Raw genomic sequence first — 17,337 nt, forward strand, 5'->3', positions numbered from 1 at the left:
CGCGCCGTACCACGTGACGGCCGAGCCCTCCCCCTCCCCGCGGCCGCGCGGCGTCGCTCTCCGGGTATTTGAACCGCGCTTCCGCCATCTTCGCAGCGCCCAGTCACGGAGGGAGCGGCGCGGAGAGCAGCCTCGGGAGAGGTAACGGGGCCGGCGCGTCCTCCTCGTCCTCCTGGCGGTGGGCGAGAGGAGGACGCGCGGCCGGTTTGAAGAACTCGAGCGGCGGGGATGGCGGTCGCCGTTAGCGACCGCCTGGGAGCGGCGGTGGGGATGGGTCGGGTTGCAGCGAGGCGCGGCTGGGCCTGAGCGAGCGGTGCGGCTGTGGCGCCCGAGGCGTGTAGCGCCCCTTCTCCCGCAGGAGCGGTGGTGGGGCAGGAGCTGCGCTCGGCCCCGTCCCGGGTAAAAGGGCGGGCGGGATCGAGCGGGGCCTCCAACGGCCTGAGCCGCGGGGGAGGGGAGGCGGCGCGGCGCGCTGCTCAGTCATGGTGGCGGGGAGGGCGCCTTGGGCCCGCCGGCGGGGCTGGGGCTCGGGCAGGGCGGGCGCGGCGGGGGAGCTCCGGGGGACTCGCTTCGGTCCCTCCCGATGGGAAGGTGGATTCTCCTGAGGGATAGGGTACTGATCCTGGGCGGGGAGGCTTTCCGTGGGGCCGGCTCTGGCCCCGGCGTGCTCCGGAGGCCGCGGTTCGGCCTCTCCCGCTCGCAGAGCAGAGCGAAGGGGGGTGCGGCGGCGGGCTGCCGTTAAGGGGTGGGCGGGGAGGCGCCGCCGCCATTACCGCGCCCGCTCCCGCCGCCTGTGGGGGGACGTGGGGCCGCTTCCTGCCCCGAGAGCGGGCCCGGGGCCGCGCCGGGCATGGCGGCGGGGTCGGTGGCGGCCTAGGGCGAGCCGAGCCTCCCTGAGCCGAGCCTCGTCTCGGCCCCGGCGGCCGGGCCCGCGGGCGGCCAGAGCACGCGCCTCGGGAGGCGGTTTGGGAGCTGGAAACGGCGCCCGGCCCCTTCCGGCCGGGCCTTGAATCGGCTCGGCTGCTGCTGTGAGCTCACATGCTTCCATTTCCCCTGCAGACCCAGCATGGCCGCCCAAGGAGAGCCCCAAGTGCAGTTTAAGGTAAGGGAGTGGTTTGTTCCTGGCTTTTCTTTTTGTTGTTGTTTGGTGGTTTTGGGTTTTTCTTCCCTTTAGCAGGAAAGTAGCGCAAGCAACCCTCGAGTGCCAGTGTGGATGGTAGGTTTGATTTTGAGGTGCTGGTCTTAATGGTGCAGTTGTCTTCCTGTGGTATTGCATATGACTCGTACAAAAAAATTCTGTTGTACCCTGTCAGTCTGATGCTATTTGTGATTTAGTGTAAGAAATCTTAGTGATGCTTTGCCTATAGAATGATTAAAAAACTTCATAAGTGAACGTCACAGCAAAAAGCACTTAGAGTGAATTAGAATAGTCTGTCTTCTGTTGTGTATCCACTATTTAGGGAAAAACCCTTAAAATACTTGAGAACAGAATTTTCTGGTGTTTTGGGGTAGGGTCTTGTGTTCTAAACGGCCAGAAGTCCTTAAGACTGCTTTATGAAAGGTTTTACTTGTGTTTCTTGCAATACTTGGCCCGAGTATTCCAATTGTTACTAGTGCAGTTGTTGGGGTTCCTTTGTCTGGCTTTTTTTTTAATTGTGAGATTACAGTGCTTTTCTCCAGTTTGGGTGCTTAAATGAGTTCCTCTCTAAATATGGTCACATACAGCTTGAAAGCCCAAAATGTTGTTAATTCAGTCACTTGCAGTTTAGTAGAACCACATTCACAGTGCACAATAGTTTTCAGCCATAGGGACTAGGTAAATCTGGCGAGGGGTATAGCATGATAGGCTTAAACTGGAACCCAATATGGTGAGTTGCTTCCTGGGGAATTGTCTTGTTCTGCAGAATCTTATAGGACTAAGGTTTTTGCAGTAATAATTAGTATTTACACTGAGATGACGAATCAATGTCTCTAGAAGTGTATTGCTCTGACTCTTTTTGCCTTTATCTATCAACAGCTTGTCCTGGTTGGCGATGGTGGCACTGGTAAAACAACATTTGTAAAACGTCATTTGACTGGTGAATTTGAAAAGAAGTATGTAGGTATGTCTGAAGAAACATTTGCGGTCCAATATGTTACAATTACAAGTGCAGTTCATGACTTGCTAAGCGCACTGTTTTTTTTTTTTTTCTTACTACAGCAACACTGGGTGTTGAAGTTCATCCTCTGGTGTTCCATACTAACAGAGGCCCTATTAAATTTAATGTATGGGACACAGCTGGCCAAGAGAAATTTGGTGGCCTGCGAGATGGCTATTACATCCAAGGTAAGATGTGTCTATATGTGGGAATATTCTGTAGCTCTTACAGTTCAGTCTTTCATTCTATTCATGATGGCAGCTCTGAAAGCTGCCAGTGTGGCTTGCAGGGATGAGCTGGTCTCTGGGTCTTCAAATCCTTCATGTAAATATAATTCCCTTTGCTATGCAACTTGTGCCGATCTAGGAATATTCTTGAGATTGCGTTTCAGTATGTTATTGCAGGCTTTGGTATTGAGGAAGAGTAACAGTGCACCCTAAATGACAAGCTATTGCTGGTGAACTTTCATGATGAAAAGGTGAAAGTATGTGCTTCAGTTAGTATAGGTTTGTCTGTATTGATGTACCATGCTGAGGTAAGGACTTGGAACACAGACTGTAAAATTCTAGGTACAGTGATGAAGCTGTATGTCTCCATGCCAGAGTCTAGTCTCTTCTAAAGTACTAGTAGTGTCCCTTAACTTCTGCTTTGCCAGGTTTTGTTCTGTGTGTACTTCACTCACCCGCGTAACTTTACAATTTTGCAAGAGATTATTAGAGTTTGACACCGTTGCTTTTCCTTCAGAAATACCAGGATTGAGTCAAGCCCCTGTGTTCTTAGAAAAACAGTTCTGGACAAGGGCATCATGAGATGTGGGCTACAAGCTCTCAACCTGCCTGAAAGCCTCAGTAGAATGTCTGAGATTAGTTAACTAACTTCTGTGAAATATGTGTGTAAACCACAGTTGATTTTTTTTTTTTTAATGTAATCATTGTATATTCTCATACCATGCAATGCCATGTTACTCAGTGGGACCGTTGCTTCGATAAAACTAGCTGGTGTTTAAGACTGGGAACTATAGATGAGGTGATATGGCCATGGGCCGCTTGTTCCAAGAGCCCACAGTCTGTTAACAGTGAAGCTGAGCAGGAAAAGTTAATGCAGATGCTTAACCCTAACATGGGTTTTCTGTGGGACCTCTTCTTTCTCCTGTCTTATAAGGAAGCCTTTACTCTCCTGGTCTAACTCTCGCCTGTTCTTCTCTTGCAGCTCAGTGCGCCATCATAATGTTTGATGTAACATCAAGAGTTACTTACAAGAATGTACCCAATTGGCACAGAGATCTGGTACGAGTATGTGAAAACATCCCTATAGTGTTGTGTGGCAACAAAGTGGATATTAAGGACAGAAAAGTCAAGGCAAAATCCATTGTCTTCCACAGGAAGAAGAATCTCCAGGTACGTTGGCCTAAGTTTGTAGGAATGATGTTTGTTGGGTCTGATGATGGCAGTTGGGTTCTGTGTTGTAATTAAGTGTTCTGCCTTTGACACTACAGGCTATAGTATTTTCAACTTTACGTCCTATGGGCTGCTTGAACCTAACTTCAGGGAAGTGATGATGTTAAAGGTGTCTTGGGCAGAAGCTATGATGAGCTTTTAAAGAGCTTGTGTGCCTTTGGCTTTCACTGCTCGGAATGTCATCTGATGACACACAAGTTCTACTGAAGTAGATCAAGTCACAGGAAAAAGATAAATGCACTATTGTGTCCTGGAAGTTCCACCTTTTGATCAGATTGGATACCTTTTCAGTTACCCATTTCTGCCTATTTGCCTGAATCTCTACGTTTCTAGATGCTTAAATCATGACTGTTTCTGAGAGCATGAATAGAAGTCATGCAGTCAAATAATACTAAGGTAAAAGTAGAGCTGATGATGAGCATGTTGATCTTGGTATGCCCTAAATACCAGTTAGAGATGTCTTTAATGATGTACATGTGCTTTTTTGCAGTATTATGACATTTCAGCTAAGAGTAACTACAACTTTGAGAAGCCTTTCCTCTGGCTTGCTAGAAAGCTAATTGGAGATCCTAACTTGGAGTTTGTTGCCATGCCTGCCCTTGCACCACCTGAAGTTGTTATGGACCCAGCACTGGCAGCACAGTATGAGCAAGACTTACAGGTAAGTGAGAAAGTGCGTGAAGGTCAACTGATTGCCTGATAACTCACGCTTGGACTCATGGGGCACATAAGCAAAGAACAGTTCTTAAGTGTAACTTCTCTCTTCCAGATTGCTCAAACCACTGCACTGCCAGATGAAGATGATGACCTGTGAAGGGATGAAGCTGGAGCCCAGCGTCAGAAGTCTAGTTTTATAGGCAACTGTCCTGTGATGTCAGTGGTGCAGCGTGTTTGCCACTTTATTATCTAGCTGAGCAGAACATGTGCTTAATCTTTGGGATGCTGAAAGAGATGAATGGGCTTCGGAGTGAATGTGGCAGTTTAAAAAAAAAAAAAAAAAAAAACAAAATGAAAAAACCAAACAAACCTTCATATTTTGGACCTGCATATTTAGCTGTTTTTTGGACTGCAATTACTTCCCCTTTTGAGTTTCAAATATAAGACTGCTGCAGTCACATCAGAGTGTTAAGTGGTAAATCTTGTTTCTGTCATTCCCATTCTCTTTTTGTTTAGATAATAAAGTTGTATTTCGAGTATCTCTAAGCAAGTGAACTTTCATGCATTGTTAGGAAAACTCTTTGAAGTGTCTTCAGTTGAGGCCAATACTCAGTTGTCTACTCCATTTCTCATTCTCTGTCCTCCTTTCCCTCTTGCTTCTCATGTTAAGCTCCTCTTGCAAAATCAGAGCTAACCGTTAACCTTCCCTTGATTTCCTGAAGCATAGTAACTAAACCATCTGAGGAAAGCTGAACTAACTGCCAGGTAAAACTAAAGCAGTGAACACTTGACTGGTAAGCGTGACTAGCTCAACGTTCTCGTGCAAATGGGAATGCTTGTGGCGTGCAGGGTATCTCGAGAGAAAAGTGTGTAGTTCAGCTTGCATTGCTACCATTAGATAGTCACTTGTAGTAAGTTTTATAACATGCCTTCACAGAGCTCTGTTTTTTCAGTCACCAGGAACAAATGGCATCTAGGTCAGTTAGGTGACTTAAAAGCTGTATCTTTGCATGGAACATCATTCAGTAGAGCTCTAGCTGATTCAAGGAACTCTCTCTTAAGTATCTTAAAATTCACTAGAAAACAGCTGTAGTTGAGCTAAAAAGCTCTTGCCTACAAAACAACATATTAACTAAAGCCACATTTATATAAATATTTAGACTTTACTGTAACTGCACCAAGTTCTTAATTTGAAACTCTAGCTTATTGCAGCACAAATGGTGGAAAACGTCAACTTTTAACACTATCTTGTAGAGATTAATCTTGGTCAATATTAGTCCTGCTAGTAAACAAAACTATTAAGTTTAAGATACCATTTTTCAGTAGTGTTTGAGTACATGAAGCCTTGGAACTCTTCAGTTTTGTATTTTTGGTTTCTTAATAAAGTGGAGCATTTCATTTATTCCTTTTAACTTGCATGTTTGTGTGCATAACTCCTACTTGAACACTTAACTATTCAAATATCCTGGTACATGGTAGCAGAAAGAGTGGACTATGACTGTTACTTTTGCAATACTGCTGTAAAGGACTCGTGCTTCAGTTAGTGCGAGTGGGAGTTCTGTGGTTTGCGTTCAGCTTTTCTAGCTAGTCAATGAGAAGCTGACCGGTGGTATTTAGGACCTGAAACTCATTGACGAAAATAAGGAATGTAAAAAGACAAACTCCCACTTAATGTTCCGTTGAATTTTCTTGCTGCGTCGTCTTGCTTTAACTTCATATCGTAGGTTCTTGCCTGTCATGTTTACTAATATACCTGCGTGTATCTCGGTTAATACCGCTAGCTTGGCTGCTGCTTTACTAGGTGTGGTAGCTTTTTTGTCTTCAAGCTGTCTGACGTCTGAAAGTGCAATGCTTAAGCACAAATTGATACAGAAAACTTCAGGTTTTTCTGTAGTCTTCGTATGCCTTAAGAAGAAAAAACAGCAGCACTGAAGTTAGATGTGTGTAGTTTCAGAGCGTGTGTATGGTGTCATCTTTACAATTTGGCTGCTGCACGCAGGTACTAGCCTTTGTATGAATTCCTACAAAACTGGTGGAAAGACTTATAAAAGGCAAACCAGCTTTTTGAAGACTAGTATAACTGTGGTGAGCTCTACTTTGTCATCTTCAGCGTTATGTCCCAAGTCCATGCAAACTCCTCCCTGAAGTAGGCAGCAATACCAGGCCTGCTGTGGAGTAATCTCGTCAACTTGAAATGTGTTGGGAGTGGGATTAAGCCCACCTGTCACAGCAGATGTGTGCCTGCCACATCTAGTCCCTGTTAATTGTTGATTATAAATAATGCAGGTAGCCTTAATATGCACGTGCAGATGCCTCAGTTGTTGAAGTTCCCTAACTATAACACTTAGAAGCTTTCCACTAGCTGGGTTGAGGCAAAATAAAAGTTTATCTACTTAGTCAAGCAATGAGAAGAATAAAACTTCATTCTAAGGATCTCTGTACTAAATAGTCACATCAGTCTGCATTAGAGCTCTATCGTATCACGACTATGTGAGACTGAAGTCGTCTGTTGCGATACTGCCTTTGTTCTACCTGCTTGACTGCTGTACTGCTAGAGCAGATCAATTGTAGGTGTTCTGGTGTTGCCTACACGCCATTCAGTGAGCTTTCTCATGAAAAAAAAGTCTGGTTTCAGGCTGGTTTTTAGTAACTTGTCATTACAGACCATGCTGAGCTTTAACTTTCAAAAGCAGGACAAGGACCTGGCCCTTCTGCTGTTCCTAATTCTGTGATGAAGCTGTGAATTTTAAGTGTCCAAGCCCAGAGAGTTTATCAGAGGAGTAGCTGGAGAACTAGTGCACGTGTGAAATGCATAAGGCAAAAGCGTTTAGTTTGAGAAACTGGCAGAGGAAATGTTTTGCTCCTCTCTGAACCTTTCTATGAAGGAAGTCTTAAAAGCCTCCTTAGGAAAGCTGGTGTTGCCCTTGGATCTCTCAGGATTTGAACAGAGAATCTTAGAAACATCAGAGAACGCTTCTCTGCAGCAACTGGAAATGTGTGTGCCAAGAAGGTTGGGGTCTGCACCTCTTGTGTCTGCAAGTTACAGTACAACATCATCTCTGTCTTTCCTTTAGAAATGGTTCTGCTGTGATGCTAATACAGACCTAGTCTGAACTAGAGGGGAAAACAGTGCGAAGACAAATGATTCTGCTGCCTTCGCCTTCCTAAATTAGAAATGCATGGTTTGATTGAAGCCAGTTGTTCCCCTGGCCTGGATTGGTAGTACTGGTTGCTGTTACCTGAGTTTTGGCCTCAGTTGATTGGGCCAGGACTGGTAGCAAAGTCTTACTGAGAAGCTTAATCTCTTGCTGCTTTGATCAGTTTATTGTCTCGTGGGTTCATTAATGTAGGTTTTTGTGTGTGTGCGTTCCGGTTGTTGTGCTGAGCGGGAGTGTTTGCCTTTAAGAAGAACCTTTTTCCTAGCGCATGCTGCTCTGTGAGCATCCCATGAAGGAGTTCTTCCCTGCACGTGTCCTGTAACATTTTTGGTCCCCTCTGCGAGTGACCAAAGTTGGGAAACACTTTAAGCTGGGGACTTGGGTTGGGAGGCTATGACTACGCTGCCCCGGGCCAGTAGCTTCTTCAGCCAACAGGTCTGGAAACAGCTGTAGCGATTTTGTGTCTTCCTTGCCCTCTGGCTTGTTTGTAACTGTCCGTGTGGTGCAAGCTGTTGCCTTTCCAGCAGAGAGGGCAAAACTGACTGATTCCTCTTTTTGATTGACAGCCCAGTGGGCTGCCTGACAAATCATGTAAAGTTAAACTTGGAAGAATTTATGCTTGAAAGGAAGGCTTAATACGACAACCTGTTAATCAGACTTTGTGGGACTTAGTGATGAGCCAAACCATAGCCTCTTTATATCACTAGTTATTGAATAATCATAGGAATGTTGAAACATAAGGCATGTTAGTTATACCAAGGCTCTAGCACTGAGCCTAAACCTTCTTAGGCTGCAGATCTGAGGGTGCAAGGCAATTGCTTTTAACTGGGTTCTGTGGGTAATTATCTTCTAGTCCCCAAAGTGAACAGATTGTTCAGTGAGTGAACGACAGTTCCCCAAAATTTGAGTGTTCTACAAGCCACACCACTGAAATGGGGTGATGTTCACATTAGGGCACTAGTTCAGTCTAGGAATAGGTTGTTTGAGTTTTATTATATTTTGCGTAGTCATGGTTGATACCCGTCTTGCTGTGATCCTGGAGTTCTGTGGCTGAAAGAATCAGATCCCCATGTTTCTATTGCTTGTTTGAGGGGAAAAAATGATACTATGAGGACAAATTTGCCCAAAATATGAAATCCTGTTTATAATATTTTTATGTAACACAAACAAAAGTTCTAATGTTTGTTCCACTATCTCTTAAGTAATGGTTTTAATATATTTAATTCAAGCATTCAAAATGGCATTTCATCAATATGGTTCCAGGTTACTGGGGGCAATGAGGTTGTTTTACTCTCAGTTGCCTAGTTCCACGTTGACGCTATTAATAAGGACTGAAAAGGGCAGCTAATACGAAAACTCTTAAGTGTAAAGTTAGATGGTCATAACCAGGAAGCTCATGAAGTTGTGATCAATAACATCCAAGGAGAAAACTTTAACTGGTACCTTCCCTGTTAGGAGTGTGAAGTGGCCAAATCCCTGATGGCAATCTGAAGCATCAAGATCTTTCTTGGTACAGCTATTTAAGTCTGTCCAAAGTGTTAAGCTGAAGGTAGCAAAGCGAGCGGCTGTTACAAACGGTTCTTGTTGGCTTTGAAATTCTTTTTCAGGTAAGAGTTAGCCTGCGTGAGCCAGTGCCGCGGTCTGATTTCCCCGCTGTAATGCTAATTCCTGTATCTGCCACTTCATAAGCTTTTCACGCACAGAACCAGTGGTGACTTGCTGACGGCTTCTGCTCATCTTGGTGACTTTCAGAAATAGTGCTTGTGGGAAGCAAGGTGTGTTTTGATTATACTGAAAATATAAAAGAAAGTTAACTTTCCTGTCAGGCTTTTTTGATGAATTACATACGAAAAAAAAGTTATTAAAACCTCCCCATTTCAGGTTGGGTTTGCAGGGCAGGTATTTAGAGAAAGAGCTCAAGCCAAAGAGGTTTGTTCCACTTATTAAATTAAAAACCCATAATTAAAAAGGTGGGTCATAACAAGAAACCTCTGCCTGCATTTCTTGGCATTATTCATTGCCTTTTGATTCTGGATCTAGTATTTTATTTCTTATTTGGGTCTTGGTGTTTTGTTTTACTTGACTACCTAAATTGAAGCCTACTTGTAAAAGTTATGTCAAACTATAGCAGATGAGTACAGTAATTCTTCAAAGATTACATATGAAAGAGCTGTTTGGGACATATCAGTCAGAAGTGCAGAAGTTTTTGCCAGGTAAGCGAGGCTTAAACGGGGTGAAAGAGGGTAGTTCTTAGCTCACTGGCTGAACAAATCTAATAGAGCTTAAAAAAAATCATCTTTGTTATGGGGATCGAGTGGTTGCTCTTTCCTCTTGCTGGCGAGTGACCGTGTAGCCCCTGAGAAGACGGGATCATTCCAGGCCTGAATGAAACTCCTGTCCAAGGGGAGATAAACCGAGGCTTGCTTTTGTGGTACCAGTTTCAGCCGCGCGGTGGGGCACACCGCCTGCGTAGCTGCTTCGCTCGGGTGAGGCTGGTGAAGTCGAAGTACACCTGTTGGGGTTGCCCAAGTGTCGCGTATTGAAGGAACCAGTGTGGGTGGTTTTAGGTTCGTTAACAGCAGCAAAGGGCTAGGATGCGTGTGCGGCATGAGATGCTAGCTGATAAAAACTTAAAACAGCAGATAAGAGGGGTTTTTGTATAGTATTTCTATTTGTTGTGAAATACGATAGATATAATTAGACCTTTAATAGTGGATTTAACTTAAAGGAAAATAACCCTAAGAGTGTGGAACAGACCGAGACAGTGAGTTGCAGGAGGAGTTCTGTCATCCTGATGCTGTTAGCGTAGCAACGCTTAGGCACTGCCATCAGGTACTTTTCTCTTGTTTTTTTTTTTTTCTTACTCGTCAGAAAACTTAGCCTTAGATGGAGTTTACCACCTGCTTTGGGCTGCATTCTCAAGAAACCCAGCTCTGGGAAGCCCTGGGCCTGGCGCTTAAGAGGAGTGTGGCCAGCAGGGTGAGGGAGGTTCTCCTCCCCCTCTGCTCTGCCCCAGTGAGGCCACATCTGGGGGGCTGCGTCCAGTTCTGGGCCCCCCAGTGCAAGAAGGGCGGCGAACTGCTGGAGCAAGCCCAGCGCAGAGCTGCCAAGGGGATCAGGGGCTGGAGCATCTCCCTTGGGAGGAAAGGCTGAGAGACCTGGGCTTGTTCAGCCTGGAGAAGAGAAGGCTGAGGGGGGATCTCATCAGTGCTTATAAATACCTGAAGGGCAGGTGTCAGGAGGATGGGGCCGGGCTCTTTTCAGTGGTGCCCAACGCCAGGCCGAGGGGCAACGGGCACAAGCTGGAACACGGGAAGTTCCCCCTGAACATGAGGACAAACCCCTTCCCTGTGCGGGTGCCAGAGCAGGGGCACAGGCTGCCCAGAGAGGCTGTGGGGTCCCTTCCCTGGAGACATTCACACCTGGGGGTGCCTGCTCAAGCAGGTGGCTGGACGGGATAATCTCCAGAGGTCCCTTCCAATCCCTGCCATCCTGTGAAATATAGGTTAAAAGTTTTAAAATTGGAGCTTACTATGTGGAACCAGTTAACATCTTGATAACTGACACTGAATTAAAGTATAGCTTTCCCAGGAAAAAAGAAACCTGTGCATTTAGTGCTGATCACCTGACCTTGATGCAAACCAAAATCTTGCTGAGGAATATGCAGTAGCCAAACCTAGCCCAGTACTGCGTGATGTAATTCATGGTTCAATCTCGCAGTTGGGTCACTGTGTGAATAGCGAAGTGAACAGACAGCCCGAAGGATCGGTGTCCTGAGGATTGTAGTTCCTGTTTTGCTGTAAAGGGTTTGTAAGTAAGGGAGAGAGATGTTCCTCCACTCAGACCTTTAGATTTGAAATGAGGATGGCTGGAAGGACTGCTCTGTGGCAGTTTTCCCTAGCTATGCTGGAGGAGTTTTCTCAATGCTATGCTGCATATGTTTGTGAAGATATAACATCTTTAAAAATTTCCTCAAATGCACTCTGCATATTTAGTAGGTGACAAACTACATCTCTGCTGTCCTGGTTCGGAGCGTGGAATGAGCAATGGAGCGACTCTACACAGGCAGATTCCTAGCTGACGTAGCACTCGTGGAGTAATGGCAGCTATTGCACAGCGGAAAGCCTGGGCAGTGTGGCACAAAACCAGCGTGGTGTCTTCGGAAGTGTAGCCTAGACTGCCGATAAGATAAAGCAACAAGCAAAATGTTGCGCCAGGCAGTGAGATGGCACCTCTGCCATGAAGGGCTGAACCTGGGAGAAGGAATATGAGGGAACTCAAACACGGGAAGACGAAAGCATGCGCTTGAGTTGGGCCACCAGAAAAGGTATGGAGAATAGATGAAGGCAGACATAAATTATGACTAGAGAACAAAATGCTCATATGCTAATAGTGTGATAACAATTAATGCAACGTTCCAAAGCATAGCTAGTAGCGATTTTACTTAATGGAAGTCTGCTATTAGATATCAAACCAAATAGGAGAAAGCAGTAGGGGGGAAAAAGGACGCAGATTGGAGAGGGAGGGGAAATGCCAAAACTCTGCTGGCAGCTGAGAACTTCACTAGATGGTTCTTCAGTGCAGAGAATTTAAAATAAGCCCAGCTTGGTATCCAACAAATTGCAGGAACTCCCTGGACCCATACATGAGACAGGCTGGTCATGCACCCGTGCTCTGCTGGAAAGCACCTCAGGTAGCTGCCGACAGGCAAAAAGCTTTAAAGAGAAGAAATGGACCTACCAGGAAATCATTGAGCTTGTTCCGTCGCTAATCTCTGTTGTACACAGCTCGGCTGAGTTCGCTGGAACTTCTGTGATTTAAATGGAACCTGGCTGAGAAAAATCTACCTTAACACCCTGCAACTTGAAGATTACCTGTCAGGTAGAGTGTTTTGCCACTTTCTTGTGGGTGAATAACTTGGATTTTTTTCCAGGTGAGGTGTTACTTCAGTAAACAGCAGGGACCTCTAGTAACATGTAAAGGATAAATATGACTTAGGCACGTAACGTATTCTGTGTTGCCATTTGAAAAACTTACACCCTGGGACAAGCATCTTTGTGTTACCTGTTTTATTGCTCTTTTCAGTTATTTCAGTTGACAACTTCTGCAAGTGCTCTTCAAGTGCTTTGGTTATAGGCTTTTAGATGGGTAGGTGCTGTCTTTTTGATATGTGCGAATACGGTGCCTTGTACAACTAAGACCATCTCCTGACCTGGAAGCTTCAGCACAACACATGAAACAACACTTCTATTTTTCATGTAAATATTATATATCGGCCTTGCGGAATAAATGCAAACGAAAACATATAGGTATAAAACCTTCTCTTCTGCCTTTGTAAAACTGCCAGAAGAAAATACTGTTATCTGCTTGGTTTCATTACGCTTTTAAAATTTATTTGTATTTCCATTTCTGTTGACCTCTATTGAGCGGATACTTGCTACTAGTGGTTTAATGCTAGCAGGAGAGTAATGTTCTTATCCCCTCTGAGCAATGGATAAATCCTAGTTCTCAATACCTGGCATATATTATTGGCTATTTAAAATCTGACATGTTAAGTCTTGTAATGCCATTTTCACAGGTACTGGCTTGACTACAGAACTCTTTCTTCCTAATTCTACAGATGTGAATGTTGATGTGATAGGTATTCCTTGATGACTCTCTCCTGCTCTTCATCCCAGCTGACTTTGCCTGTGATAAAAAAAGGCTTAGAGCCCAAAAGAAGAAGGGAAAGACTTAATCTCCTGAAAAATCAGTATTTGTAACTAATTAAAAAGGCTCCGAAGAAGGTCACATCAGTCGTCTTTAGCTGCAAGTGACATCTGAAAACAACAGTGATTTAAGGAGCCTGTGAAAATCACTGTGAGATTGACAAATCCTCTAGGAAAAGAAAAAGGGGGATTTTTTTGATCTCCATATCAGATCTGTTTTCATAGTCAAAATCACATTTTGAATGGCTGATTTTATTTTAGTTTGCTTCTCTGCAGTATGCGTTCAGAACAGTGGCAGATACAAATGGGATTTTTTTTCTTTTGTTTATTGTTTTGAAAATATGGGCTTGGGTTTTTTTAGCCAGTTTATAATTCCAGGGTGTGTCTTGTGATTTTTTAGGATCTTTGGGATGGCTGTTGCAGCCAACAGATGTAAGTGATTTCTCTAGTCAGATTATTAAGCATTAGAGCAGAGTGAGGAACAAACCAATAGGAGTCAGTGTTCGAGAGAGTGCATGGAAGAGAATTTGTGCTAGGGTTTGGTTTATGTATTTACCCTCTTCTATCAGCAGAGAGCTAAAATTGCAAGACTCAGTACCTGAAATTGCAGGGCTTAGTCTGGATCTTATTTTTGGAATTCAGTTTTCATGCTTTTAAATTGATTAATGGGTTACATTTCAGATTTGATGACTCTTCAGGTCTTAAGAGTGCAGATTTGGAAGCTACTGCCAATATTTTAGCCAGCGCTCTAATTTCTGTCCCCACCCTCTCGTTGCTTTTGCCAGTTAGATCTAAATAAGAAACTTCAGAAGACAGGAACTGTGCTATTCCCCATAGAATGAAGAGTCTTTAATATGTACATCTATAATAGGCTCAGATGTTCTTACTGAGAAGCAATTTGCAGATTGGCTTCTGGGTGTATTCTCCATTTGTGCTAGTAAACTTGTTTCACAAACCAGTTGAATGAAACTTTCATGGAATTGCCTTTACCCAGAAGAGCAAGAAAGAATTAAAGAAGACTGTAAGAGAAAAATTGGCACAAGCTCCAAAGGCAAAACTTTATCGTGGTCAAATATTCCTGTAACTAAGCAAATCTGACTACCTGAATGATACCAAAAAATATGCCAGTTACAGGCAGTGGCTTTTTGGCAAATAAGAGTTGGTTTAATCACACAAAAAAAGAATTTGTATGATGTTTTATTTACATGAAATTTGATAACTGTATAAGCTTGACATTAAGGCTCAGATAATCAAAGATCTGATTAAATTAAATCTTTGGGATTTGCACAAAAGCCTAAACTGTTTTGCAAAAATCACATTTTCTTCAGTGTATGGAGTAAGATGTTCAAGGCACTACCACAATACAAAGAAGACTAATGAGCAGGATGATACAGTAAATAGACAATAAAAAGAGTAATCTAATAACTATTAATCAGGAAGTGGGACCTCATCCAAAGAAAACTTAAAATGTGTAACTACTTATATGGTGTTATTCACCTGCTTACTTGGTATTTGAATGGCAGACTGGAGGGGGTTGGAAGGGACCTCTGGAGCTCATCCCGTCCAACCCCCTGCTTGAGCAGGCACACCCAGAGCAGGGGGCACAGGACCACTCTGGGAGCTCTTTAGTCATCCATGAAGGTCTCCTGGCTCCTTTGCTTGAGGTGCACTGATCTTCAGCTTGGAGGAAGTGGTCTTTGAATACTGACAGCTCTCTTGGACCCCCCTACCTTCTAGAGTTCTAGCCCACAGGATTCCTCCAAGCAGGTCTTTGAAGAGGCCAGAGTTGGCTCTCTTGAAGTCCAGGGTTGTAATCCTACTTATCTCCCTGCTTCTACCACACAGGTTCCTGAACTCCACCTTCTCGTGGTCACTGCAGCCAAGGCTACCCCCAACTCCCACATCCTCAACCAGCCCTTCCTTTCAGAAAGAATATATAAATTAAATCAGCTTAACATTACATACATCGCATGATAAAAGTATTTTTATCTGATCAGGCCTTAATTTTATTGCCAAAAAGCTGTGTTTTGTTTTCTGGCATTGACCAGCAACTTCTCATTTTCTTAATTAGAAAAATATTTTTTCGTGATAGCATTAGCTTTGTTGAATTACCTCCAGGATTCCTTTTTGTCTGTTTTTCCTTCAGTCTGAACTGTTCAGTTTGTCCTTCTCAGTCTAATCAACTCAAAGAAAATTTCATGCAATATTTTCATGAGTGTCGTCTACTTTCTGACTAATTTTGCCAAAATACCATTTCTACTTGATGCGTCCTAGGGACCGGAGTCATGCAATGGCCACTGCCACCCTTTGATTGTCTTTTGTTGGATGGTGTTGTGCACATGTGAAACTTTTTTCATAGCTTCTGTGGTTCTTTGACCTGCGAAGCACTTGAGCTTCAGCAGCAGCTATCTTTGTGTGAGTGGATTCCTACCAGAGCCGGGGGCCCAGGTAAGAGCTCATGAAGTAGTTTGTTGCATCACATCTGATAGCTGCTCCTTCAGCATTATGTTTGTGCTACTGAAGGTCACAGCTCCGAGAAGCTGCACTCTATCAAGAATCATCCTACTGTTAATCACAGTAATCAGATGCTAATAAAATCTGTAGGTATTTATAACTGTTTCTCATGCTAGTAAAACTTCCCTGTCCCTCCCATACCATGCATTCTTTCAAAGGCAGCACTAGTTTGTATAGTCTGTACAAAATATGCATAATCCTCTCCCATAAGCTCTAAAAAGTCTTGCTTTTATTCTTTCTTTTTATTAAAATTGTTCTTTATAATGCCCCAAGGATTTTTATTTGGATATTTTTGCTATGTCTTGGAAACTCAAATTTATTGTGTTTCAGGATTTGCACTGAAACAGCTTAGTGTTGATACTAGCCAAAGGTAATACTGTTTGACTATAAGGCAAAAATGAAACAGGAGGATATACAAATACATCAGTGATCTCAGGAATCACAGAATCATGGCAAAGTACAATTGGAATGGACCAGAAGAATTAATTTAGCTCATCCTCATGCTGTGAGGTAAGTCTGACTTTTTTCATAGTATCTCTGACAAGTGTTTGTCCAGCCTGTCCTTCAAGGCATCCAATAATGGAGATTGCAGAGCCCTTTCTGTCCTTCAGCCCTGCAATGTTTTACACTAATCCCAAGCCTTGCTACCTCTTACTCCTCTGCAATGAGTGTGAAAACCAGATTTGCTTATTTTCACATGTTCTTTCCACATGACCAAATCCCTCTATACTTCCTGGCTTGTTACTCTCGATTCCTGTTCTGCTGGCGACCCCCCACCAAGCACATTGAATTTTAAATTTTTTTTTTTGTCAAGAACAGCCTGCTTAGCCATCTGTTTCTTAACCTGCATTTCTGTAGTTATTTGTGTGTAAATACAGAATGCGCATCATTCATGTTTATTATTCTGACAGTTGTTGTACGTAAGTCTGAGACCGAGAAGAGACTGTCATTGGTCTAGGTAGTGTATGAACCTTAGAAATGATGGGTATTTCTAGGGACCTTCAGGCCTGTAAGTTAATTTCTGTTTTTAAAAACCCCACAGAACAACAAAAAACCCCAACGTAATGTGATTCTAATAGATGCCTTAAAAAGGTAGATAGGAAATGAATTTGAATTTTGTATTAGTTCTAAATACAAAAATAAGTATTTGAGATTTTAACTCAATAATATATTGAGTATTGCAGAAAGGGCAATAGAAGCGAAGCTGTAGCAAGCTTTGGCATAGTGTAGCAACCAAAACTGATTGGATCCTTGGACATAATAGATCCTGTTTGCTGGCCTGCACCACCCACAATATTTGTGTTTCTGCTTCTATAAGGGATACAGCTATACTTTTGTTATTATGAAAACATATCCTTAATGTCAACTATACAACCCTCTCTTTTTTGTAATAAAAATGCACTTTCACGCAGTTATTTCAAGGTTTCAATGTATAAAGAAGGAACTAATCCTGCTGGCCAATTTTTGCAGTCCTAGAGAAAACTTGCAAACTGAAAAAAAAAACCCCACTTCTGTTAAACTTGCTAGCTATTTGGTTGGGAAAGTACCAAAAGAAAAGGGACCAAATACGTAAATGTGGGTTGGTTTTGGTTTTTTTTTAAATGATCTCAGAAAATGGGTACAATGTACTTCAAACTGTGCTCACTCATAGGCATCCACAGTTCAGTGGATGTTTACCATTTAAAAGAATGCTACAGGGATTGTA

The 17,337-nt window shown here is 43.5% G+C and overlaps 1 protein-coding gene across 1 annotated transcript; it reads left to right on the forward strand.

The window, feature by feature from the left end:
* Positions 1 to 20: 20 nt before the first annotated feature.
* On the forward strand, positions 21 to 5,654 carry RAN (RAN, member RAS oncogene family). Its single transcript, XM_075110335.1, has 7 exons — positions 21 to 141; positions 1,060 to 1,102; positions 2,018 to 2,102; positions 2,201 to 2,326; positions 3,348 to 3,535; positions 4,086 to 4,256; positions 4,365 to 5,654. The coding sequence occupies exons 2-7, from the start codon at positions 1,067 to 1,069 to the stop codon at positions 4,407 to 4,409; spliced, it is 651 nt and encodes a 216-aa protein (XP_074966436.1). The 5' UTR covers positions 21 to 141; positions 1,060 to 1,066; the 3' UTR covers positions 4,410 to 5,654.
* Positions 5,655 to 17,337: the final 11,683 nt, after the last annotated feature.

The sequence above is a fragment of the Phalacrocorax aristotelis genome, chromosome 15 (genome assembly GCF_949628215.1).
Source record: "Phalacrocorax aristotelis chromosome 15, bGulAri2.1, whole genome shotgun sequence".
NCBI classification, from domain to species: Eukaryota; Metazoa; Chordata; class Aves; order Suliformes; family Phalacrocoracidae; genus Phalacrocorax; species Phalacrocorax aristotelis.

What these genes read in the sequence shown, in the direction of transcription:
- RAN (XM_075110335.1), top strand. Translation starts at nt 1,067, where the DNA reads ATGGCCGCCCAAGGAGAGCCCCAAGTGCAGTTTAAG. An exon ending in ATTTGAAAAGAAGTATGTAG is followed by an intron (nt 2,103 to 2,200) that starts GTATGTCTGAAG and finishes TTCTTACTACAG; the next exon opens with CAACACTGGGTGTTGAAGTT. An exon ending in AGTATGAGCAAGACTTACAG is followed by an intron (nt 4,257 to 4,364) that starts GTAAGTGAGAAA and finishes TCTCTCTTCCAG; the next exon opens with ATTGCTCAAACCACTGCACT.